This window comes from Battus philenor, unplaced genomic scaffold (assembly GCF_028537555.1).
Source record: "Battus philenor isolate CCGP_79_NKW_IND1 unplaced genomic scaffold, ilBatPhil1.0.hap1 SCAF_1, whole genome shotgun sequence".
Lineage (NCBI taxonomy): Eukaryota > Metazoa > Arthropoda > Insecta > Lepidoptera > Papilionidae > Battus > Battus philenor.
In genome coordinates this window covers 14,337,832-14,365,460 of record NW_027181661.1, presented here as the reverse complement: position 1 = coordinate 14,365,460, position 27,629 = coordinate 14,337,832, and the positions used below count along the sequence as shown (strand labels likewise).

At 32.3% G+C, this 27,629-nt stretch overlaps 1 protein-coding gene across 1 annotated transcript in view; it reads left to right on the top strand.

The window, feature by feature from the left end:
* Window positions 1–2,064: 2,064 nt before the first annotated feature.
* Window positions 2,065–27,629, top strand: part of Awh (Arrowhead) — a 51,238-nt gene continuing 25,673 nt past the window's right edge. Inside the window, exon 1 of the mRNA XM_068763907.1 lies at window positions 2,065–2,089. Coding sequence (XP_068620008.1) covers window positions 2,084–2,089 — 6 coding nt within the window. The 5' untranslated portion in view covers window positions 2,065–2,083. The remainder of the gene's footprint in view (window positions 2,090–27,629) is intronic.

Here is a 27,629-nt window from a genome sequence, read left to right as displayed (position 1 = left end):
ACAGTTCAGATGTAGTACTATTGCCATCAAATTACTTCTAAATTTAGTATGGGGTCAACGTTAGTTCATTGAACTTGGGAGTAGAACTTATCAAAAGCTTATTAGTAAACAGCTTTATTCAATGGAATATAATTCTTTATAATTCATGTGTATCAATTTTGTTAGCGTTCTTCAATAATTGCCTCCGACTATTACCTAATATAAACAAATCTTTTTTTTTATTTCCGGGCAATAATGTAGCGAGTATAATAAATAATATAAATATATAATATATAAATAATAATAAAAGTTTTAATAAAACACCGCTTGTACGAAGGCAAATGTTAAATTATGGTATACATGTATATTATTAAGGATAGTAGTTTCAATTATTGACGCCATTATCGATAATAGGTTGTCGACAATTGCGTACTATCTTAGCCTTAAATCTGTCGAAGTACATTGAAAACAAATACAGTGTTTCTCAACGTTTTAGGCAATGATATACTTAGTAATAATTGATTCGTCACAAATAATTAACAATGGAGTTTAATTAGTATAAAAGTTCAGTATATTGTAAGCATTATCATGACAGTCATACAGGGATTACAAAATAGGTAGCTTAGCTGAAGTTTTTTAGTCGTTAGGTGGTTTGTGCATAGTTCATACATTTTATGAATTTATCACGCCCGTAAACGGGCAAAGAGGAAATTCAGAAAAATTTTTATGCATAATTTCATAATCATAATTTCACTTTGGGCATTTAATTTTTAAGATTTTTTTTGACGTTTCCAAGCCGAACTAACGTCTTAAACGTTTAATTTGTTGATTTGGATAGAAAAGTTGTATCCGAATTTTACTTTTTTATAATTTAAGATTAATTAATTTAATTTTATTGATTTAGAATTCAGACGAGCTGACTTTATCAAGTCTTGTCGAGTTTAGAAACTCACCGACAGTTGATAATTTGAGGATAGAACTATTAATCTGGTTTTAGGTGCAAAATCCCACACTACGTTGTAAGGTGGTTATGTGGTAAAGTATTATCAATTAAACCGAGAAACGAGTGATTCAAATAAATTTCACTTAACATGAAAAGAAGTAGATATGGCATTTGTATTTATGGTCCTGTAATAACTAAGGCAAAATAACTAAATACAAAATAAAATATTATTCTTATGAATAAAACTGTTTCAATCACATAATAGGATTTAATTCCGAAATTTCGGTATTGTAACATTCTTAAAAACATTAAAAAATCGACGCTGAAATATTTATGATCATACGTAGAAGCTTTTTTTTAACGTACACGATGTACGCGGTGCGGGACTGGCAAAAATTTTTATAACCTGTTTATTTTAATATTATTAAAAAATATGTTTACTTATATAGGTTAACCTTTATCATTTTTTTATAATAATTTTGCGGTTCATAGATTTTTAAATAAATCTATTTGTTGGTTATTGAGAGACTTTTAATTTACAATAGTAACAAGGTATTGGCCACAATCTGAACTTTGCCCAGAATTGCTCTTTGTCATACACAGACCTCAGCATTCATGCCGTAGGTATGCCGTTATACACATCGTTACTTTACTCCAACGTTCGAAAATATCACACAACCAACATGAACACACGGCCTCGGAAATGACCAAAAAAAAATTTCAAACGTCAATGAACAAGAGCAATTGAAACTGGAGACCTAACGAAAAAAGGCCGACTCGTTTAATATTTAAACACACACGTACTAATAGTTCAGGGGGCTCAACAGTACGCTACACCTTTACATAGGCGAGAACTACTGTGTAACGCGAGGCATTTCCGACCCCGCCCCAGCGCTGATGCAGCGTCCAATAGCGGGCTGTTGGGTCCGTGGGGTCCACGCTGACGCCGCCTCGCTGCCGTCGAAACTTAGTTCGTACGTAACGACCGCGCCGCGTGGCCGCGTGACCGGCGTCCGACCTGCTCCCAGTGCCCTGAACCCGCTGAAATCCTTGTGCGATGCTTAGACGGCTGGATGACGGCACGACGGACCGCCGTTGATGTTTGTTTGTTTTATTTAGTGGCAACAACACCTCGTCAAAGTGTTGGGCGTAAAACTAGAGATGAAGGTTAGTCCGCTATTTTGTTCGAACGCTTCAACATAGAGACTATCGTCAAGAATCAAAAATCAACAGATTAACAAATATTTTTAATCTGTGGAAAACTAAGTGTTTATTTACGTCAAAAAAATTATGTCTCTCTTATAAATTGTTATAAACCTTATTAAAATTCATTTTTACTTTCTTTAAATTTTATCTTAGTTAACGTATTTCATATTACACCGTTTTTATTTTGTATTAATATTGAAATTACATTTTAATCAGATATTTTCAAAATAAAATGACGTTACGTGCGTAGATTATTCCTATATTTATTTTACACACGAGTGAACATCATAAGTCGACCACCCGTAGGCACATTTTAAATGGACGCATCTTATATTTACGTCTCATTATTATTAATGCTAATATATTTGATTAGTTTTTCTAAAATAGTGATATTATACCACTAAGTGGTGCTTATATTATTTTAAATAAAATTTTTCATTTACAACTTTTACTTTTTGAATACGTGATCTATTTACTGGTAAATTGTGATTAGTTTAGAAACATCGTGAAAAAAATTATTATGAACATTTTTTTATTGATGCTTTTACATGTTGATACACTATGAAATATGTAAGAAATACACATTTAAATGCATATGTTCAAAACATTACAACGTAGGTCAATAGGACTCAACGATTTACATTTACTTCCTTGAATATCTACGTGTTATAATAATAGATCATTTTAATAAAAAAATTGCACTTTCCATAGACAACTTTATTCTATTTAGAATTACGTATTGAATTTTTTTCTGTGTAATGTAATATAAAAAGAGAAGAAGTGTAGAGATGTCTTTAGACGGTAAATTTTATAAGAATAATATGTTTACAAAGACATAAGAATAAAACCGGTGTTATGGTCCGTTGTCTTCTCAACCAAAACCGTTGCTTGATGGCATGAGCAAGTACTGCTTTGGAATCAGAGTATATAGGACCTGGATAATTGGCGCACCTTCGTTTATAAAGATAACATCATATTATTTAAATGAGAATCATACTAATATAATACAAGTAATTTTTTATCCATATATATTTACATATTTAAAAGAAAATAAAATGTATTAATATTGAAATAACTTTGATGTGAACATATTATTCTTAAGGTGCACTATGTACTTTATGAAGTATGCAGTGTTGTTGCCCTGAGCTCATAAATATACAAAATTTGTTTTTGCTCCTGATTGTTATTCCTAATAATTTCTTTCTTCTTAATTCAGCTATGATTATTTTAATATTACAATACATAAAATTATTGCGCTATTGACAGACATTGGCCCATCTCCTTTCCCGTTTATTAATCTGTAAAGTCCAGAAATATGTCTTTTCATCTTAGTTTGCCGAGACGAGGATTAGTTACAAATAGTCTCGTTATGTTTTTTTGTTTCGACTTGAAACGGTTTTTGTCTGTTGACGATAGAAGCGTGACAGGAGTTTCTTCCGCTAATTCACTCAAAGATAATGATTTCTGAAGTAGAAGAAGTTCCATTCATAATCAGATTATAGAGAAGAGGAATGCTAAACCTGATTTGAGTAACAGCCTAAACCAAGCCCCCTTCTTGATGGCCATTGAGTCCATTCATTCCATGAAGCGTCCGTAGAAGTGAGCTAAGAGTTTGTTGCAGGTTTCTAAGAGAGATATCTAATGGATTCAGGCGTTACTTTGCGAAAGTCCATCCTAAGTAAGAAAAGGACTAATTTATAGACTAGTATATGTAGCGAAAGTAGCTATTTATTAGTCCTTTTCTTACTTCTAAGAGAGAGATATACGTTACGGGTCTACTATCACATACTTGAAAAAGCTATAAGTGCCGCAAAAGGGTTAGAAAAATGTTAATCCTCTTATTAAACAGTGAAACATTCACAAAGTTATTTTTATTGTTTTATTATAAAACCAGGAAGAATTCACACAACTAATTTTAATAAAATATTCTGTGTTCAAATTGATAAAATACAATCATACATTATCATCATTTTAGCCGTAGTGTCCGCACTGGTGGACATTTTAATTCCCCATATATTTCCAAAAGGACTGGTTCGAAGTGGCGTGCAACCAACGACATCAAGAAGCTTATCTGTGCAACTTAAGTGTGATCAGTTGGCGATCCTCGGTATCCACCCAGAACCTTCAGTTGCCATCTGGTCTACTTGTTATATCATCTGCCACTTCACCTTGCTACTCCAACTTGCCATTCCGCTGGTCTACCGTACATAATAATAAATATTAAAATCCAATTCAGTTACACCGTATCGATTATAGCGACAAATACAACACGGTATTAGATCTTTCTTGCAAAACGTTGTTAAATCTTAGAAAGGAACTGCTGCCTAATAATAATATAAAACAAGTACTACTGTTTATCCAAATACAAATTAATTTGAAATATGCCGTAGAATAAGGACAAATCTTATAGCCTCGGTAAAGCTGAAATTTTATACGTAGAATGTATGACTTGTTATCAAAGTAAGGTTTTTTTGTGTTTTAATCGTGTGTTATTGACTAAATAACAAAGTCGCACTTTTTCGAAAATTAATTTCGCATTTATGATTTTAACTACAGGGAGCTGGGACAAGATTTACAAATAAAAAATAGTCTATTTGTTATGTATCGTCTAAGCCGTGGGATATCAACTTCTCTAGGTCACCCCCACAGCCCATAAATTTCCAACAGGACCACTCTGACGCTTCATTTGACAACTTCAACAAAAAACGGTTTGGTGGCGCTTATTACATCGTTATATAACGGTACAGTAAAAACTGTATACTGGAAATGCATAGACTCTTCCGAGATATAAAATATTTTTGAATTTTTCTTTCTCTTGAACCAATTTTACTGATAACTGTTTACCTTCATGTTAGATTTAAATTTGCTAGTCTTTTGGGTTCTTAGGTAATGAACAAAATCAAGTCACTTTGTTGAAAACCAACGACTTTGTTCCTTGATTGTGATGAAACTAATTTTTTATTTTTCCATCCGTTTTCTTCTGTAACAGCAGTCAAGGAACAATGGTAATTTTTTTTTTTCAAATTTAAACGACAACGTTTAAAAGCGTTATACCAACGGTACACGTTTATAATAGAAGGCGCCTTGTCTATAAAAGCTAATTAAAGTCGATTAAACGGTTCATCAAGTTTCAAGTTGGACTTGAAGTCGTAAAATATTATAGCAAGATTATGTTTCCGATGCAGAACCATTTTTCTATGGACATGCGATGGTTACGTAACGCTAGTACAAATTTAATAGCAAATGTTTCAATTTAAAATAAATACATTTTTTTTTATTTTAAATAATAATGCTTCAAAACTAAAACCTAAGTTACCCGAGTTATATATATATATATATATATATATATATATATAATTATATATATATATATATATATAATTATATTTATATATATATATATATAGATATACATATATATTGGCAAAACTTTGAGTATATGAACTGGTACTATCTCAAAAAAATCCTACTGAATCCTTATACCTCAAATACAGAGGTCTCTTAATAGCTATTAGATTTATCCTTTTTTTTAATTATTGATAGTGCAACGAACTGTTGTTACATAATATTTCGATTATTTACCTATTGCTAGTAATAAAAGAATAACATCAAAACGTTATGTGTTAAAATTGTGCATTCATAAAATAAACGCAGTAGTGATGATATATTGTTAGTTGTTCAGAATTTAAATACTCGTAGTTAACCGCTTCAAAAATATATTCACATTATTTTTTGTATAAACGCGTTATCTCTAATATTTGAAAGAATATATAAATAAATAGTTTTTATTTGTTAATTATTCGTTTACGTATATTATATTCAATCATATTTGTTTAATGATTTCTTATGACTTTCTGGTGTCTTCTAGTGTTTTTGACAGTTTATAGCGCACATCACGAGAGAAGCAGTGAAAGTAATATAAGCGATTAACCCAGGAGACAGACGGACATAAAATTTAATATATATTTTTATTGCCATATCTTTATTTAATTTCATTGTAACACCGTGATAAGTTCACGGTAATTATATTTTTATGTTCATTAGTTTAAAATGTAATATTCTTTTTATAAAATTTCATGAATTTTGGCATTAAAGTTAACCTATTAACACACTATATTAGTGCTCTGATGAGGTATAAAATGTTATGTCTTCAAATAATATTTTATTTGTTTGTTTTTTAAAACTAAGACATTTTTCGTTCGGTTACAAAAGTCCTGTGAATAAATGCATTGATATAATACATATGTAAGTGTTTACTATTTGATGAAATTTTTTAATGTTATAATCTTACTATTATGTACACATGTACAGTTCTATGCATTTATAAATTTATCGGTTACTTTTATTTAGGTCAAAATATCCAATATCAATTCAAGCAAAGCAGTGTCTGCTAACACATGTTTTGCCACGAAACAATAGAACCAGTTGACAATAATATTTTGTTACATATATACTTACATTTGTGGACGTTTTTCCTCCGAATATATTTAGCAAAATAAACGTATCCATGAATAATAGAACAACGTAGGTCGTTCGCACATTCCGTCGCTTTTCAACGATTAAAAATTATACAATCGTGTATAAGCGCTTTGTTACTGCAGAGGTAATTGAACCAATATATGTTACGTCAACAAAAATATGACATGAAACTCGCTAAGGCGAATTTTACTTGCATCATCTTTTTATGCGGACACAAATGTCGCAGACTGACTTATTTAGATAAGTTATCATTTGTAATCAATCATGGAAATCAGATGTCTTATGTGATCGCAAGTTTAAGTAAGGCAAGAGAACGACAGACCATCTAATTAGAGCACGTGATTTTTCTTCAACCTTTCAATCACAATAGCGTCATCAAATTAATCCGGAAGCAAGAGTTTAGGGGTATAAGCGACTGTTTTAAGATGTTTCACATGTTGTGTAGCACTTGATGTCTTCTTGAGTTTTTTGTGCCTCTAGAAGTATGAAGGATTTGCAATGTTCATTAGTATGATATTCTGAATCTTTTAGCGTGCAAGATTACTTTAGCTGACGACTCCCCAAGTTTGAATGCCGTATGTCCATATAGACTTTAAGAAGGAAGAAATACATCATGAATTATTAAAATTCGTACTAGTTTAAACCAAATAAATAAATATTGAATACACAATGGTAGCAACCGGAGTATTACGACAATTACGTGGAATTACATGCAAACGTCTTGATATTGAAAATATTAGCAATAACAAACAGAGATATATAAAATAATACATCTTCTATCTATAATCATCTTTATATTGTTACATTTGGGTACATTTCTCGTAATAATGGCAAATGCATGGAACACAAGATAGTGGCCTAAAAAATGGAAGAAAGGAGACTGGAGACCGAAATCCTTATTATCGGTTAGACCAGATATTGAAGAAGATGAAGGTAATAGTGAAGCAATTAGTGTTGCGATACAGCAAATAACGGAACCCAACCGATAGCGACAGCTACTTGACATTGTTATATACCAAAAGTCCAGAATATTCTCTAGACAAATGCTTTACAATGGGTATATATATACATTTTTTTAATTAAGGTAACAAAATTATTTATATATTATTAATTGGTAACTCTTCTTAGTTACATTGTAGAGGTGATATCTGTTTTTGTGAATTGGTTATGTACGCGAGACACCAGCTTAGGATTTTAAATGCACCGTAGTAAGAAAGGCGTATCAAATGCAAATTCAAAAATTCTTTATTCAACACAGGATGGATAACATCACTTATTGACATCAACATGAGTCTATCACCTGTTCGGATAACAAATGTCTTAGACCTGTGACGAACAAGTGAAATAAAAATCATTATATATTTTTAAAAGATAGAAAACGGCATTATTGACAGCGGCATTATATATTTTTAAAAGAATATAAAATTATTTTTTTAATAAGTATTGTTAAAAACTTGAGGCGAACATTTCATTCCCCAGGTGTGCTATCTTCAATAAAGTCATTTACAGTATAGTAATAAAAAGGAAACATACTTATGTACGATTAGTTCCAAAACGGTTTATTGTATTGTAACCCTGAATAGGTATAAGCACTTGTCTTCAAGTTCGTATTACGTCTTTACTGGTTTAAAAATGTTATAAATTATTGACGGAGGCACAATTTATTTATAATTGGATATTGTGCGACTTTCAACTTTATCTATATATTTAGTAAAGCCTCAGGATAATTTGTAAAGATATAGATTTTTATAGCAAAGGGGTATAAAATAAATCGGATATGATATTAGAATTTATTGTTAATATAAGTGTTTTATTATTTCATGTAAGAAGTCGAGATTTTCCCTAGCGCAAGTATAATTTAGTTACATCTAAATTATTTGCCGAAAATACATGTCTATCGTGGTTTTTATTATTTGTGTCAAATAATCAACAAATATGATCTATTTTCATCCATATTTAAGTTAACCTTTCATGTATCTGCTTCAGGAATATAAGGACAAAGATCATGCGTCATTCAAAAAAGGGAAATGTTTGCCTTTCTGATTGAGAAGTGTTGGAAGGAAAATAATCTAGATCATTAATTTTTTAACATGCGGTTTATTGGTACAGCGCGTCTTGTATGTTCATATTAAATTGACAAAAAGCTTATTTCACACAGCCGTTCAATTTTTTAACACTTATCCATGGATGTGTGCATCTATTTGACATTTTTACACACAATTTGACATTTAATACGTTTACAAAATAATTCTGAGCGGATTTCTTTGTCGATTAATTGTTTTTTGATTTCATAGAAAAATTACATTATTTAAACTTTTAACCGGTCACCATCACTATCATTTTAGCTGTTGGTCCACAGTTGGGCAGAGGCCTGTTTCTTATAATCCCAATAAGACAGTTTAGAAACGAACTGCACCCAGTATCTTTCGACCTTAACGAAGTCATCTGTCTATATCTGTCTGCCTTGTAGGCGTACGTTTTTACTGATACTACTTAATTTTTAGGTATATAGGCATCAGTGTGTAGTGTCAGTAAGTCTACACCAATAAATCTTTACTAGATTGTTATTTCATTTTTCAATTTACCATATGTACTTTAATTTATTTCTTTACTAATCTATGTTACATTCGTAAATATTATACAATTAATGTAAACAAAATGAGCACGTACATCAATAAAGGTTTCGTAAAATGAAAGGAAGTTCGTTCCGTGATCGACTCCTCGATGGCGGGGACACAGGGAGTCCTCTTGTAATTCCTTCTCGTGAAGCTGCCTCAAATCCGATTAGTATGGAATCGGGTGCACACGATAAATCGTTGCCCGCATCGGCTGTCGTCGGCGGCGATTCGTTACGTGCCGGTTTACCGAAAAACTTATTCGATACATCGAGAAATATGGCGGCGGCTGCTTTGGAGACTAATATGTTATTTAAAGCGGGCAAGCCGGCGTGGAGCCCCGCGGCGCTGCCACCTTCTCAATGCCGATATTAATGATCGGAATGTATCACCGATCTTCAAGGCCCGGTGCGAATGTCTTCTTCGATCCTGCACCGATCGCTTGACGGGTTAACAGGCGGCTCCATTTGCTGCCTCGTGCCCACCCGCCTCGACAACAAGCGCACAACACCTTTCGTTCAGCAACAATCCCATCACACATCTCTTAACTAATTAATACATGGAAATTACTTTGAACATCCACGAAAGTCAAATGAAATTTTAAATTTTATGATCAATTTTTGAATATTTCTTCCGATATAAACAACAAAATTATTTAAGAGCCGAATTGACCTTTTCCCATATATTAGACAAACTCCATAATAAAGCGTCGGGCATGTAAAGAGGTTGATTTAGAACTCTAATTTCGAAACTAACGAAACGATGAAATTTAGTTTTATAATTTGATTCCAATACCAATTATTTCACGGTCGGCTAGGATGGAAGTTTAGAAGTAGGCAATTAAAAGTCATAATATGGTAATATCGATGAGGCAGCGTCGCTGTATACAACAAACCGTTGTGTTCACGTTTTAGTTATCACAGGTTGGTTTTTGCATAACTATTGACTTTTGTGTCACTCTAGGCGTGGTTGTGAAGTAAATAAATAACAAATGTTTACAATCTAATTTTGTGTTAGCAATAAAACTTTGCCTTCTAGTAATGAAGATAATAAATAGTGTCGACTAAGTCTTGAGTAATTTATAACTTTACAGCGAATGTCATAGTATTTATTACGTATAAATAGATATAACTAAGATAGATCAATAATTTCATCACTATCTGTAATAAAAATACAGAAGGTTTTATTATTTTGCGTGAGACTGTCTAGCCAAACTGTAGAAGAATAAGAAAAAAATGAAGTAACGTTAATATTGCTAAATATTTTAAGAAGAGACTAAGTAATTTAAGCACTATCATGGGTAAACACTGTGACACTTGTGTTTTGAAAAATCCAAAATATGAGCAAACAAGAGGAAAAAAGAAACATAATAATTGTTATTAAAACAAATAAAGGCACCGATGCAAATGCGGGAAAAAGACAAAAAAATTTCAAGCAAATGCGGCAAAATTCCTAATATTTCGAGATAGCGAGTATTATGGCGTTGTTATGTATTTCAAACCTTACTAACAACGCCTTACTCCTAATCACTTCGAATTTTAAAATTTTTTACAAAAATATTCATGAATGACTAATTTAAAGTCATCTTGTCGAACATCTTATCAACAAAGTGAAAATATTAAAATGAATCTAATATACCATTTTTTGGCTTAAAATAATAGTAAAAATAATTTATCTGTATAGCAAACGAATGGATTTAGATTTTTTGATGTGTTCGTGCTACTGTATAAAGTGTCATCATTAAAACGACAAGAAATGTCAGCTAAGCGACAGGGGCCGTCTGTGGCCGGAGAAGGATTTGTGTGTTTATTATATAAACAAGAGCAATAGGACGGCGTGGAGCTAGAAATGCAACGCAGACGGGCTTTGTATTTCGATGACTCGATCCTTTTTTAGTCATTCTTACAGGGTACCGCATGTAGGCTTTTAAAACCACGGTTATTTATATTTTAAACTTCTTAAGTTTATTTTTAATCTGTTTTCTTGTTTCTGATATCCTGACATTTCAAAAAAATAGTTCACTAACAAAATATATGATTGTCTGTTTTTTCTTATGTGTTTGATAATAATTTTCAATTCAAGTTCTCTTTTTTATTTTCTTAGTTTTCGTTTAGAAAAGATTATTTAAATATTTCTCCATTGTAAATGTTATTAAGTCTATTTTACTTTTTTATATTATGACAATTTTTTGATAATACCAGATAAACGAAAAAAGAAGAAAATGAAAACAATATCACAAAGTTAAAAAAACGCCATTCTTTACAAAAAAATCGATATTGATGCCAAGAAGTGACTTTTGACTATATGTAATTTTTAAATTTGTATGTACAATTTATGTCACTTCTTACAACCGCTTATCTTATAGGCTTTTTAATGTGATTAGTCTGTGTATCTACAGAACCCACTCGATTTACTGTTTATGTTTATATATAATTCAGCTGTTGAACAAGAATGAGGCTCGTTTTTATCGATTGTGCGCCAAAAAAATCTATTATAAATATTTGTATCTAGAATTTAACAAATTATTTTACAAAGCGGACTTATATTTAATAGTGGTAAAAATTCCATGAATCGGAGGATTATTGAGACCACCAATTGTACTTCTATATTGTATTATTTCTACATATATGTAGAGGCAGCAGCTTAAAACACTATAGCTTCAAGCACCTCCTAACGTTCCAGACGATGAGAGAACAATAAGACAAAAGAATTAGCCATGCGCCAGTCAAAAACAAGCCGCTCACGTCAGCAACGTCGGCTTAACTACAGGGGACGACAACATTTCCGAAGTGTTAGTGATCTTAGCCAAGCAAAAGCTACCGTCTGTTAGTTTGGCTTTCTCTGGCGCCCTAGAGTGGGATTACTAAAAACGTTTTTAGTGACAATTCAGTTTGAGGTGCCAATAGAGCAATGACGACTATCCTTCATAAGCAATTTAAAAAACTAGAGTGTACTATTATTGTTATTCTAACAAATTACTATTGATAAAATAACAACAGTAAAACATTCTTTTCATCTGCACATTTAAAAAAAAACAAATTACAATATAACCTAACATTCTGTCTGTATTGATAGATTTGTCATTAATTTGTAGTCCGAAAAATTAACTTATTTTCAACATATTGTATATGTCTTGCCACAACAACATATATTATAGTGATGGACAGTTGGATAGCTAACTGGTTTCTTAATGAAACTGATTGTAGTTTAGTTATTAGTCAATTGGTATCTGGTCAAATAACGTCCAAAGAACAAATTGCAATGGATTAAATAGAAAAAATCACTGGTAAACATGTTAGAAGGCTTACATAAATATTTCCTATTCCGTGCTCGCTTGCCAACCGGAAAAAAAAGTACTCTCGACTGTCCCGAAGATCAAACAGTGTGATTTCGTTTGTGAAAACTGTAGGGAGTACATTTTATAAGCTATTAAAATATATATTCTAAATCTCATGATAATATTTGCATATTTGAGGAAGCGTTAGTTTAGATATTTTTTTATAAAGCCCACGGAGTTGTATCATTTACCATAAATTAAAAACTGCTGTGTGTATACCATTCCGTGATGTATAATTAAAAACGCAAATTTGTAAGTCTAGTTATATATTTTGTAATGTATTTTGATTATCCACTAATATGCAGCTAGTGAATGCATTTGGAGTGCTCGAATGTCCTTAATCTTATTAATATAAGGTTAAAATAAAATATAATTTCTTATTGACCGACCATTTTGAACTTATTCGATAATCATTATCACTGTTCATTATTTATTGTACCTAATAAATAAACCAATATCCATAAATTACTGGTTAATATCGCGTGCAATGAGTATAGCTACAAATAAATTGCCCAAGCAGAATTTTACTTGAGGAATTAAACGTTTTACTACTATAATGTTATTATGACAGAGATAGATGGACAGACATCTAGCCTTGTAAACATTTGACACCTCCGTCCGCTTGCCAGCGGCGCGTTATTCACCTTAGTCGTAGACCGCGCCATAGTTCCAGACGTGCCTTGTAAAAAGTCCAAGCTAAAACATCGCCTGTCACTATCGTATAAGGACTACAATGGCCGAAGCGTGTGAGATATTCACTTAGGAACCGCGCGGTGGACGGTACAAGTATAATACAATTAGGTGCGTGCCGGTATGATTAATAAGAGTATGGTCATCGAGTGCACTATGGCTCGCCGATCCACAGTGTGCAGGAATCTCATCCCATTAATATATCATCAAACTGATGTGAGACGCCCAATATTAATAGCGCTCTCGATGAGGAACGATCGAGTGCACAAAGGGTTCGTCGGTCCACAAAAAACGTATGTTGATGGTTTAGGAGTGAAAACATCACATATTTCACTTTGTGCCGCGGCCCTCTTGTGCTTGGCGACGGCTTTGAATTAGCATGACGCGTTATAGGTTTGTAACGCGTTAACTTGTCGATGGCTGGACGCTTTGTTGGAATTGTGAATTGATGAGCTTCCTTGTGTTAACGCTATACCAGATATATTAGAAAAAAATGAATGTAGAAATATCTCATCGCCGCTTAAAATGGTATAAGTTAATCGCTCTAATATATTTACTCTTCTTAAACATTCTTCGAGCTTTAAATCTGTATTATAATCTGATTTGAAAGCGGGTTATATGGTGTGCTGATTGGAAAAACATCTTTGAGGTGACGATAAAGTAAAAACAAAAGTTCAACAAATTTATGCTCTCGATTAGTATTCTATATAAATCTTGTTCTTTCGTTTCATTTAATTGTGCGTGTTAAAATCATTGTTTTAAATACGCAATGTATATAACAGTTCTTACCTTAAGAGGAATGAAACGGGAAGCATTCCGTATGCGGTCGATCATAAATTTAAGACGGTAGACACAACGACAATACTCGTGTTTTATTGTATGCGATGATTTAGCACCTAAGGTTCCAATGAGTTCTGCGAGAAGCTCAATTCATAGGCTGTAGCGTTTTAAATAAACAACGTGTCAGAGAACTTTGTAATAAATTGTTAAAAAATGTAATTTCTCAATAATTTTTAAGGTGAATTTTTTTAAAATCTTTAATCTTTAGATATGTATAAAACCATTGCTTTGTTTAATGTTGGATTTGGCATGTTTTTCGTTAAAAAACAGATAGTTAAACTTCGCGTCTCCTTTTACATCATTATTATATTATACCATATATTTACCAACCGAATAGAGATAGATTGCTCAGTGGAGCATTTCTTACATGTAAAAATTTTTCACGGTAGTCATGCAAGTTACTATTCTTCCCCGTCCCTTGCCATCTCTCGACAAAATAGTATTCCTTTTTAATTTATACATTTTTATTTTAATTCCAGACAAACTTCAGTCTTGTAGACAGAAAGATTTGAGTTTGGTGCATTCCATATTTTAAAAGTTCTTTTCTTAATCCGTTACACAATATAGAGTAAGTTTCAATTTGGTCCTTTGATCGCAGATAGTAACGAATGGAAGTATAAGTATATAAATAGTATAAACATCTTCCTTATGTCCATGGGGTACATACAGACGCCACACCAAGCTGTTACAACGGTCTATGAGCAACTTAAATTCTAGAATCTAAAGTTGTCCAATTCAATGTTGGTTCTAGAAAATTTTACAGAAAAAAAATAGCTTGGCTTGCCTGGTTGATTAATTTTGTTATAATATTATAAACATATAATTATTAACTAACACTATTTTCTTTGCTTGTGTACAACGAAGTATCAGAATGTTGTTGATCCATAGATTAAATAATTATAAAATTCATCGATAGATTTTAAATATCATTTAAACTCTTTGATCAAGACGATTGTCAACTTGGAACCCTGTGACTTGTGACGCGAAGCCTTGTAGAAAAAATGATTTTAAACCAGAAAATTGCATTATTTATTTCGAACTTCTATAACAGTAGTGAGAAGACGATATCGAGTATTAAGACCTTTTGTGACAATTAAAGAAATATCAAAATGTATGAATTCGTAGTAATAATAACGATGGCGATTTGTTACTAGTATGTTAAAAATAAATAACATTCCAATTTATGACGTTCAAGTTGACAAAATAAAAAAAAGGTTTGTGGTTTTTTATTGTTATAATACTTTCGTTATAAGTATAAATGTTGTATAAATGTTATTAATAAATGTAACCAGGAAAATAAATTTAGAAGATGTGTTGTCTTTTTACGTTGGCAACATATTAATAAGAATTTTTTGCATCTATATAATCTTCTTTCTCTTGCAGCGATGGATACTTTTCTATAATTTTCCTTATTATTTAAAGTATCTACGAATTTTAATATATTTGATTTTATTATGAATTGATAAACTTATCTAAGCTAATGTTATGTGACATAAGGAATTAATTTCTTTATTAATATCTTCTCATAAAATACTGTTTATTATCTTTCAATAAATGTCCATATCGTCAGTTAAATTAGTTACTTAAACTTGTGGACCACGATATATGAAGGTGGCAGTGATATCGTACACAATACACGGCATTCATCATCTTACGCTGGGTCGGACCACTTCGCGGCCGGCTCGCACCTTTACCCGCCACCAGTCCTGTAATCCCCGGGTAAGAGCTCATTTCGTAGGGATTAAACGTGTCCTGTACGATATAATTTATCAATTTGTGCCTCCCGATGTATGGCGATATTTTAAAAGAGCTTATAGAAACGTAATGTAATGGTGTTCGTATAAATTATCGATTCGTTTGAACCCGTGTTAGGTATCAGCGCTGCGTGACCGCTATCTCGAAGTGTATGGAGCTGAAGATGTGATTTAATTAAAGAAGCTTTTATGCCAGAAACGTTTTTTTCACCTTTTATTTTTTTAACTTCGATTCTGCCAGGTTATAAATTAAGTGAATATTTTATCGCGACTAATGTTTAAATAATCATTCTTTACATTAGATAACGTGGCAATGAATAATATTGTTATATCTTCTATAACTTCTAGACATAATAATCATAAAGGATATATGGAACATGTATGGGAGTACACTACAATGTATTTCCTTGATAGTATCCCAAGAAGTAAACTGAGAGTAGGTTTGTAGTTAAACTACAAATTCTTTTTTTATTGTTACTGAGTAAGTTTTATCGTATGTAATCTCTTAAGTATTGATTTATGACATTTATTTAGCGAGTTGAAATGTAAAAAATAAGATTTGTTTTTATTTTTTGGTACATTTAGTCTATATAGTATAGTGTATAGTGTATAGTGTATAGTGTATAGTGTATAGTGTATAGTGTATAGTGTATAGTGTATAGTGTATAGTGTAGTAATATTATATATTTTTAAAGTTAGCCTAATTTAAAACAAGTTTCTTAAATTTATAATGTTAACATAGTGGAGGTTTTTATAAATGCGTTCATAGATCTTGTCTTATTGTTTTTTTACGATAATATTGATAAATTTTACAAAATTATTGCAATATAAAAAAAAGTCAATGTTAAGTAAGTAAAACTGATTCGAATCGTACCGAAAGATACGAGTGATTGGTAATTTTAAAGGTCTCTTTGCTCGCCCGTCTTCACCTTCAAAATTAATTGATAAACGCGGCACCCGCTCCGATTTATAACCCAAAGATATAAATAACGTCGGAGGCTATTAGCGGATCTACTTTGTTATGTTTATGAATATCTGCAAGCCGTTCATTTAATGTGGATCAACCGCTGCGCTCTCGACCTTTTCGAACCGATTCTTTTTGCTCTCGCTACGACTTGTTTGTTGATGGAAATGGTTTTAGATTATTAGCATTTAATTTTATCATATATCGCGCCTAGACACGCTATCATCATATCGATTTAGATACATTTAAAAATAAAACGTTTTAACAGTGCCTATTCGCTATTTCCTTGTCGTAAATATCGTGACAAAGGGCAACACGTAATAGTATAGCGCAGGAACGTTTGAAAACAGATGAAAGCGATGAATTATTTAAGATATCTTTTTAAAGATAATTATTTAAGAATTCTTTTCGATACACTAAATAGGGAAGTTATAACTCGGTAAATAATTATTTAAGTCAGACTGCCGTGTTATAAAAGTCCTTCTTACTTGAATACTTCGAAAAAATTTAGCATTTTATTATTTGATACTGAACTGTAAAATGTACAAATAACGATTTTTTATTTATTTAAAAAGCTTAAGTTATTATTTGGCAGTGAAAAGATGTATCGAAATCGGACAACTTAATTTTTTTAAAACGATTTAAACATGTCGATACAAGTTAGTGTTAACAGCAGTTTTGTTCAATTCTCTATAGCTCTTAGTCTCCAGGCTTTAACATCATGAACACGATGATTATCTTTGTATTGCGAATTTAGTTCAAGATAGAATATTTTTCAGGTTTTCCTCTTTCACTCTATTACTCTGTTTCTTTCTCACTCTCGCTCACCTTCTGTCTCACTTTCTTTCCCTCACTCTCGCTCGTCACATCTCATTGTAATTTGTGTTGTCGTGTCTGCGGCCATTGACCAAAAATTGTAAAGAATTGTGTTGATTGCTATTAATGTGCTAATATCGAACTATTTTAAAGGTGAATACGAAGGTGTATAAAACTCTTAAAATTTATTTGATTCAGGTTTTAGACTAGCAATAACCTGATTCCAAAAAGAATGTGTGTCGGTGTTACAGAAGCTGCTGCGTGTGAAACGCAAACTAACTATTACGGCCCTTTGACATCTATATTACAGATTATCAAGTAGCGAAAAGGCGTAATTACCTCGCTATCGCGCGTTAATTACAACCTTGTTAGTCATGTAATAGGACTTAAATTAATACAAAATCGCAGACAAATAACAGGTCCTTTTATTTGCAATGCGCCGGGTCCAGTTGTGTCAATTGCTCGGTCTGCTTTAAAACGCTTGTTTCGTGAGCAAACATAGATGTACAAACAATGTATGTTTTTTTTGGGAAAATTGTTGTAGATATATAAATGTAGAAGCTCACATATATCCATTTTATTTGTACAAAACACTGGGAAAGAATCACGAATCTTTAGAATTTTTTTAATAATAAATTTTATGATAAATTTACCCATGTATATATACGCCTTTATAAATTGCTACTATTTATATTAAGTTTATATTGATACTAATCTCAGGTTTTCTCACTTCGGGCCTCATTGCGTTCATTCATTAAGAAAAGCAAAGGAAAAATAGTGTAAATGACATGATTGTCAATCTTTCATGCATTTGTCATTAGATGGATTAACCTTTACATCAATGATGCAAAACCGTGACATTAATAATTTTACTAATGGTAAAAAACAGAGTTATACGCTTGGTAACTATAGGTTATCTAAAAAAGTCATCAGTAGAGTTACTACTTCTGTAAAATATTTTACAAGCAATTTACATTTGGTTTTACGTCAAGCCATACGTTCCTTTATTTAAACGTTACTTATAAAATAACAAATGACACGAAATGTAATTATAAAATGATAAAATTAAGTTACATGACGTATGTATATTTTATGGTCATAAATAAAAAGGTCTGTTTTAATATTCAAATTTGGAATGTATTCATTATAATAGATCAAGTTGCCGACATTTGGAACATACTTTTTAGAATTTTAGTCCGTCTTTGACCACCAATACGTCTGTTTGAAAGAGACGATATAGCTGAAGATGAAGCACTCAGTAAGTATCTGTTCACTCCGACCTTGAAGAGATATAATAAAAAAGCCAGCGGATAGTGTCACACTCGGGCTGTGCGAATCAAAAACGTGAAACCGAAAGGCTTTTTACATCCTGTAGAGAAACAGGGATAAGGTGATATAGTTCTGCAGCGCATACCCTTAAATATGAAAAGTAATAGTTAAGACTAGTGATTTTAAAACTTACACATTTTAAAAATATTAGTATTGGTAATTTTTTCTTCTTTTATTGCTAATTTAAATCTATGGCTAATTACTACTTAAAGGGGATTTCCACTATAAATATTAATTTGTGGATCTGTGTTTTTGTGTTGGTTACAAAAACGTAAACGTAACGTAACTACAGATACGATACGATGAGATATATTGTCTCTTTTATCCATCTTTATAACCGTAATAAGGACTAGGGCCTTAATGAAGTTGCTTCCTCCCAACCTATGGTCTGTTTCTTCAGTTCATTCAAGTCTATTGAATATAAAGGCAATTCCTTGTCATCCATATCAGTTAACTTCTTACGCAGAAAACTGGTAGAGTTATTTAAAAGAAAGGACAATGCTCACTTTAGGATTCATGTTCACATTCAAAGAAATTATTTTATAATAATATAATTGTAAACATAGGGTACTTTGAATCTCAAATGTGTTAAATATAGTAGATATAACACAAAGCACTTGTTTAGTGTAGAGTAGTAATTATTTGATATCAGGAACGCGTCCTTATCGCAATTATGTGGATAACAGAAGAATTTGTTACACCAAGTAAAATGAACGGTCTTGTTTACATTTGATCATCGTTTCAGCCGAAGGATGTCCACTACTGGAAAAGGGCCTATTCCAAAGATTTCTATAGTTAGACTGGTTTAAAGAGACCCGTATACCGTAGCTAATAAGGTTGTCTGTTATATTGTATTGTGTTCTTCGCACTATATATTCTGTCCAATGCCATTTCAAATCGCCAATCCGCTGGGCCCAGTCGGTTACTTTAGTTCGTCTACGGTTAAAGAAAGTTGACTTAATATTCTCTGGCTAAAAAAATTTAATGCATTATTCGATAAACATGTGCACTTAACTCTTGTCGTCATCGTATTATTTACGTTAAAAATATGAATTTAACATGTAATAGAACTTATGGCCATAATCGGTGTATGAGAATTCGCCAGCAACAGCGCAGGTGGGTCTGGGCGCACGAGCTGCGTCGACACCCCGCTGAGACCACGCCGTAGTGTATTGCAGCGCCGCTATCGACACAATTTATCGATGTCGATGATTTCGCACTCGATTAATACTTTTAACCGACCGTCATAAAGCGCCAACTTTGTCATCCGACTGAGACATATTGACTTTTATATCGTAACCGGTTGACTTAGAATATTCGCGCGGAGAGGAAAATATTATCATTCATATAATATTTTATGATGATTTTCTTTCAACAATACCTGTTTTAAACGTAATAGAATTAAATATCTATTTATTATTTTAATTTTGTTATTAGTGTTTTTTAAACAAAGGATATTTTAATGAGTTAAATTTACTTGGGAGAAAGGGCTATAAAATCCTGTAATAGGTCCAGAAAAAGTAAGCCCTCAAAGAAAATATCAAAAAAGTTTTCTTACTGTAAATATGATTGACGAGTGGAGACAATACGCAATTACTCAATAAAGCTTTACTTATAAAGGAGCAAGAGTAGACTATATGGGAACAGTGTAAACAAAGAATATATACAAAGTTGTAAATATTAAAGTTAAAAATATTCGTTAGGTTTAATACGTATCTGATCTACGAAACCACTCCGTCACCATGATTATAAAATGGTATCGTAGTTATATATGAATAAATGATATTGGTATATAATTTTCTTATGAAAACCAAACATCTTTTTGTAATATTCATAAGATGTTACGGTACATCTAAAGAAGGCTCAACACTATATAGAATGGTTTTTATAAGACACCAACACCTGCCGACAAATAATTTTTTTTACGATCTGTTGTTTTTGTCTAACCTAAACGACGAACGAATAGTTTTAAAAAAGAAATACTAAGTTATAAAATAAATTCTTCGTTTTATGACACTTTCGTCATAAATAAATATTGATGATTTTTACAACATTTTAGTATTCGATCGCCAATTTTATTATATTTCTTGAAACCCTTCGTGAATATTCCAGTCTTCGAAGTATATTTTAAGCAATATGTTGCAATCTATATTTTTAAATTGAAATGAAATGTGTATATTAAATAACTTGAATCGCCATTGTCAGGTGACGTCGTGTAAGAGAACTACATTTCAAAACAATTATTGCCTTTTTAAAAGTAAGCCAGTTTGTAAGCAACTAACTTATGCAAACAAACACACATGGCCGCGAGCGTTTATAGCCTACAGAATTATACGAGTTTTAATTAGTTTAGAATTTTTGTTTAAAAACACTATGAATATTAAAAGAGGCCGATTAATTTAGTACGGACCACGCCGCCCGCCCGGGCGTCGTTCGACGCAATTAAACCCCAAACTGAACTAGCATAGCGTTATTAATATTGGGAAGCAACTGGCGCCTTCGGCTGTTAAGAAAAAAGAAACTTGAATTTATACGTCAATAAGAGTTTGTTGGGCATTATCGTAAAACGTGTGTAGTATTTAATAGAGGGCACAAGGCGTGCCGCTCACATTAGCGTGTGAGTTATATGACAGTTGTATTTCGGACGGTGATGCAGTTCGATCTCTGTCTACGACGCGTTTGCACCGGTGATGCTGGGAACCGATACTCTGTCATTTCTCATATTGTTTGACATACATAAATACTATCATTAGCATACATATCATAGTCATATATATTCGCTTAATGATATGTCTTCCTGTATGTACTAGCAGTTAAAAGTTAATTAAGAATATAATTTTGACGTGGAATTATCTAGAGCAAATATTTCCATACAATCAATTAAATTTAACCTTAATTAAAACAAATACTTATAATAAGTGGGATTATATTATTGAGTTCTTTGGCCCTTCAATCATTAACCATACCTGTCACGACAGTTTAACAACCACACGGTAAATATTATAATTTGTATATTTTCAATTATTCGTTGTTAGCAGGCTAGCCTATTATTATCTAAGTTGTCCTTATAGATCCCATAATGTATTCTGAAATTACAAAAAAATAATACATGTACTGTATTTACGAATGCTGAAGTACGATACAAAACAGATCGTTTTTTTAATAATAATTTATTAGCGGCTTCGTTTATTATAAAAATTATATTAACATTACATTTTAGAAACAATTTAGAAAATTTTACTAGAGGGTACTTATTTCATTTTTATAAGAATTGAAAACTTATTCTCTACTCCGGCAAATAGGTTAGGAACTTTGCAAACGTTGATGTCTTTTACTACACGTCTACGAGGTGCATTGATGACGTAAACGTTGTTTTCATGTTTTGTCATTTTATATCTTAAAATAATTTTAGATCAATTTAAAAAAAAAATTCGATTTATATTTTAATTAATATCCACATTAGCACACCAAGATTAAAACCAATTAATATAAATATCTTTATATATGGATAGATGAATGTCTAATAACCTAAAGATTAGTTAAAGTCGGTGTGTTTTTTTATGTGATTGGGTATGATATATGTGGAGCATACATCTTATTTGTACAATTATACCTGTAGCTATGTATAAGAGTGCTGTACATTTATTTCTGATAAATTTGAAACGATATAAGTAGAGAATTATTGCTTACGTATTCCTAAATCATTCCGTATATTAGCTAAACACTATATTAATTTCTAATAGAGCCAATTACAAATTGATATTTTCTCTAAACGATATTTACGCCTCTTTTTTATTGCTGAACAACAATTTATGGTAATTTGTTTCATCCATTTAAATGGTATAGATAAAAAAATCGCATCTGAATGGTAATTTTCCCAAATATCGTAGAGAAACATCTTTCAGTTCGTTCGAAGCACCGTAACGTATTTATCTTGTACGGCTCGCCCGGTTCGGATAATTCAATGTCTCGTACGATTGCGATTACCATTTAATCGATCCCCGCATCGCCAACTCGATTAACCTTTTAACATGAAATACAATCATTTTCGACATTTCTCATTTTTGTACCTGCTTACGAATCGGTCTCAGGCCATTAATACTTAACTAACCTATTATGGAAAATAGGCACCGAGCGTGGTCAGACATCCCAAAACTATAACAGTCAGCTAGTTGTATCGTTTTTGTTTCCAATATGCAATAAATAGGGCAATAAAGAGGGCGCGCGCGCCGCTCGGCGGGGGACGCCGTTGGGACTTTAATTGTTTGTAATTAGGCACGATCTCGGCTTGCGTTTATTGACTGTTTATTGCTTAATATGCAGCGAGAGACGGGCTCGATGTTGAGAAGTCTATTTTGTAGGAACGTAATGGCCGTGTGGAGCGCCGACAGAGATTCTCCGGCTATTAGAGACTGTTTTGATACGACGCGCATGGACACGGTGCGCTCGCGTACACGATATACAAATTGATGCGGGATGAAGCGTGAGACAATAGTCATTCGGCTCAAATTACAATAACAGAAAGTATTACGAGTATTCGTTTATTTATTTGGTATATTTTTCATATAGTCCGTTTTCCGGGTCCGTTGTAAAAGTTAATTAATGTTTGCATTTTGTGAGACTTTCTGCGTCATTAATGAGTTATGTTGACTTTATAGAAAACGAAAAGTTTATCTCTGACTTTAATTGTAGAATTTCAAATCTACGTAACGGTAAACAAACAAGATGTGTGATTACTAAATCGTACAATGTAGTATTGAGCGGGAATTTTAACTGACTATCGGGTTTTAATTTCATTGATTACTGCCAACGGTTATCTTTTAAAACTGTTATATACGCAAACTATAATTATCTCATACTTATGTACATTCTTACAGCTTTTACGAGCCTACGTTTACGTGAGTAAATAATATATGCCAATAATTTAATGTATGTAGAAGTAGTGATACGCCATTATAAAACAATAATCCTTGGCCTTTTTAATCAAATATTAATTTCAATAAGTTATTGTAGCCTATGCGTAATTTGTTTATATCTATCGGTGTCAGAATTTGACTAAGACGTTGAGAAAATAAAACGACGATGTAAGTTTAGTAATTATTAATTTATTTTTTTTTGCTAAAAATACATCAAGGGAAACTTCCCTTGATGTATATATATACTGGATAACTATCCAGTTGTGACTGGAAACCCGTGCATCTCTTTTCGGTTCGGTTTAGATAATATGTAACCTGCTTAGCTTCCTAACTTTCAATAGCTATGTCTCTCTATAGATTCATTAATGTTCCTCTTCGCATCGCTCTCCTTTATTCTGAATGTCGTGAACACTTCTGACTAGAGTAATAGTGGATTTTATTTAAAAAAATACCGGTGGGTTCGGATGTCTTTTCGTATCTTATTTTTTAAGAGTGTTTAGTCCTCGCGATCACTGGATACCGCTACATAAGTGCAGTGTAACCATGGTGTTAGGTTATTTTCCACCGCATGGGGCGTGTTCATTGACCTTTTACGAAAGGTATGGTATGGTACCTCTTGTCCACTGTTTTTCCTTTTGTATATGGGTTTAGGAGCGATATAGGCGTGTTTATACAGCATTAACAGCCAATGCCTAGTAGCAGGCGATTATCGGCTTAAAACAAGAAGAATGAAGAACGAACAAAATTTACTTTTTAGCTATATGGGCATCAAATACACATTTGTAGGTTTCGTTTAAAATATTACAGACAGAAGTTACAGTTCCACGCTAATATCTGTCGTTAACCTGTTACTTCAAGATTTAAATCTTATTAACATGAGTTATCATAAGTTACATTAAATTTAATTCGATTTTTGAAATTGTAGAATAAAATTTTCGATCACTTTTTAGGCTTATTTATCCAGAGACGTATTACACTAAATACTCCGGTGATAACCTATTCATGGTTATGTGATATAGTGATTAGTCCTAATTTAATGGCTACATAGCCATATCTAGTGGTAATGTTGATTAAAACCGTTGAAGATGCCTGTGTTAACAATTGATCACATTTGATAAAATCCGTACTTGACCGTCTTTCATTAGAGAAATTATCAATAGCGGGTTTCAAGATTAGATGAATTGCAAATGTTACTGCAGGTTTCTATTGTGTAATTTTGAGTGTATTACTTTCTTTTTTATACACATGTTGAATTATTTGTAGAGCTTTCTTTTTCCGTAGACATCCAAAAAAGTTTTCTTGTAGCAAATACGATGTTTTAAAGACATAGTCCTTTTCGGTTCTCACTAAAGTTGAACAAAGTGACGTCGACGTAAGTCAACACGCGCACACATTTGCACTAGGTGTGAGTGACGTCACTGTAAACAACCGCCGGCTCCGCCACGCCCAGCCACGCCTCGACACCGGCGCTCGTAGCAGTTCACCCTCTCGACGACTAGTTTATCATGCTTCATCAAATGCAACTTTATGTTTTACAGCATAGAATCCAGTTTAACTTGAAATCCACTAAATGGAATTTGCTCTCGATCTCTTGTAGTATTTTTCGATGTAACGTTATGTTTATTTTTCTTTTTGTTGCAAATGTCAATGTGCCGTCTTAAAGACACTCCGCCACGTTTTCAGCAGATTGAAGGTTTATTTTATTTAGCTCACTCTATAAATAGCTTGCTTATTTAACGTCAGATTGAAGTAGCAACAACTTAAATTCACTTTGAAACTGTACTAAGGTAACCGCGTATGTTATGGCGACAAAAATGAAAGTACTTTTTTGAGGTTATTTAGAATTTAATTGTAACAATATGATCAAAGATTATGAAACTATAGAATGAAACAAAATTTAAAAACGTAATAAATAACAATTATTGATTGCCTTCTAAAGTAGATATAAGAGGTCATAATATAATATGTCTAGTTTAAAAAATGTTTAGTAGAATTAATTGCATAGAAATACTTCGTAACGACATTTTTGCGGATTGTGCAGTGTCTTTTTTATAAATGACCTTAAGTAAAAGAAAAATAGTGAATCTCTTAACACTGAAAGTATCACGTTTTTAAAATCTAGTATTATTTTTTATCGTCAGTCGATGACACCGGCTCCAAATCTTACATTAATATCAATCTCATAAAAATAGGACTTGTTAATTCATCTTTGGTTTTTTTAATTCGTTATTTATTTATTAATTAGGGGTTTTGTCCGTAGATAGATCACTCCCATAATTTAAGTCCAAATACATATATTTACAAAAAATATATAACTAATCTTTGATCACGAAAATGACTAATTTGAAACAACTTTGTTTCTTTCATACATGGGTTATTCAGTATACAATTATAAGCACTAAAGTTATATTTGTGCAACGTTCAAAGTCCGGACACATAACATAATAATATGAGAGGTATCTTCCACTGGATTGCAAATCACACAGGTCGTGGTTCCTTTTTTTATTATGAAGCCAAAGGTATTTAATGGAATGTGTCCTCTAAGTCTCGTGGCGATAATCAAATAATTTCTACTGAGTGAATGGCATTCCTTAAACCGGAGCGAACGAATGCCTATGATTGTTCCGCATACTTGTCACTTATTGAAAAGTGCATTGGTTCAATGCATAAAACAAACTTTTTGCTATTGAAAATAAAAAAGCGGAATAAATTGGATATTAACATTTTATTGTTAACGATCTCTTGCATAGAAAATGCTGTTTATGAATAAAACAGTTTATGATCATGTTACTTACCTGCTTTGTTTAAAGTTTTCTGGAAACATGGAAAATATCTATTGTAACCTTCTCTCTATGCGTGATAAGTTACAGGCTGCGCATGTGTTCGATGTAAATTTAAATTTATATTTATTTTTACAAAACAATGACGATAAGTATATAAATTTTAACATTTAGAAAATGACTACAAAGTTATTTTTAAGGATTAATATTGAACGTACAATATACAAAAGTGAAAATAAAAAATAACTTTTGTTGGTTATTGTTATAGCGTTTTGAATAAACAATGGTTCTAATGGACCTCTTTGAAGGAAATATTCCATCTTCTCAAAAATTGGCTCCTCTAAATATATTTATAACGAAGTAGTAAAAGAAATTTTTTTTTGGAATGACATTCGCTATAAAACAGTTATATGTTTATAAGTGAATTTATATTTATTATATAAGTAAATTACATAACAAGTATACAACAGTGCGAGTATTATTAGTTCAGCCGTCATATCAGGTCCATTTATTTTATACAGAAGTGCTCAAGTTTTGAGATCGTAGAAGTCACAATAGTCACATGGTAGTGACGTACTCTCGTTAATTCGTGTTGAAAAACTTAAATAAAACAAATACTTAAAAGAATAACTTGAATTCTGCTTCGTTATGACGTCTTGTAAAATTGCATCGAATGCAAATTTCCAAGAGACTATCGGCAAAATCCCAAATCGCTCCTGTAGTGTGGGCAACCGCAAATTGACGGATGGTCGCCGTGACCCCCGTCACCGTGAAAAAACCCGTGAGCGATGTGTGAATGGTGCGAAGCTCTCTCCAATATCCTGCGGCCGCTTGGGCTCCCGCTGAGCCTTTGTGTCGTCCGGCCCGCTGCTCACCTTGCTGACACGTACGTTATTTATCTCCAACGCTTTGTTGTTCGGTTGGTTTTGAAAACTTAAAACACTCGATTGAGGGGCGTTTGCGCGAAAACAAACAAGAGCG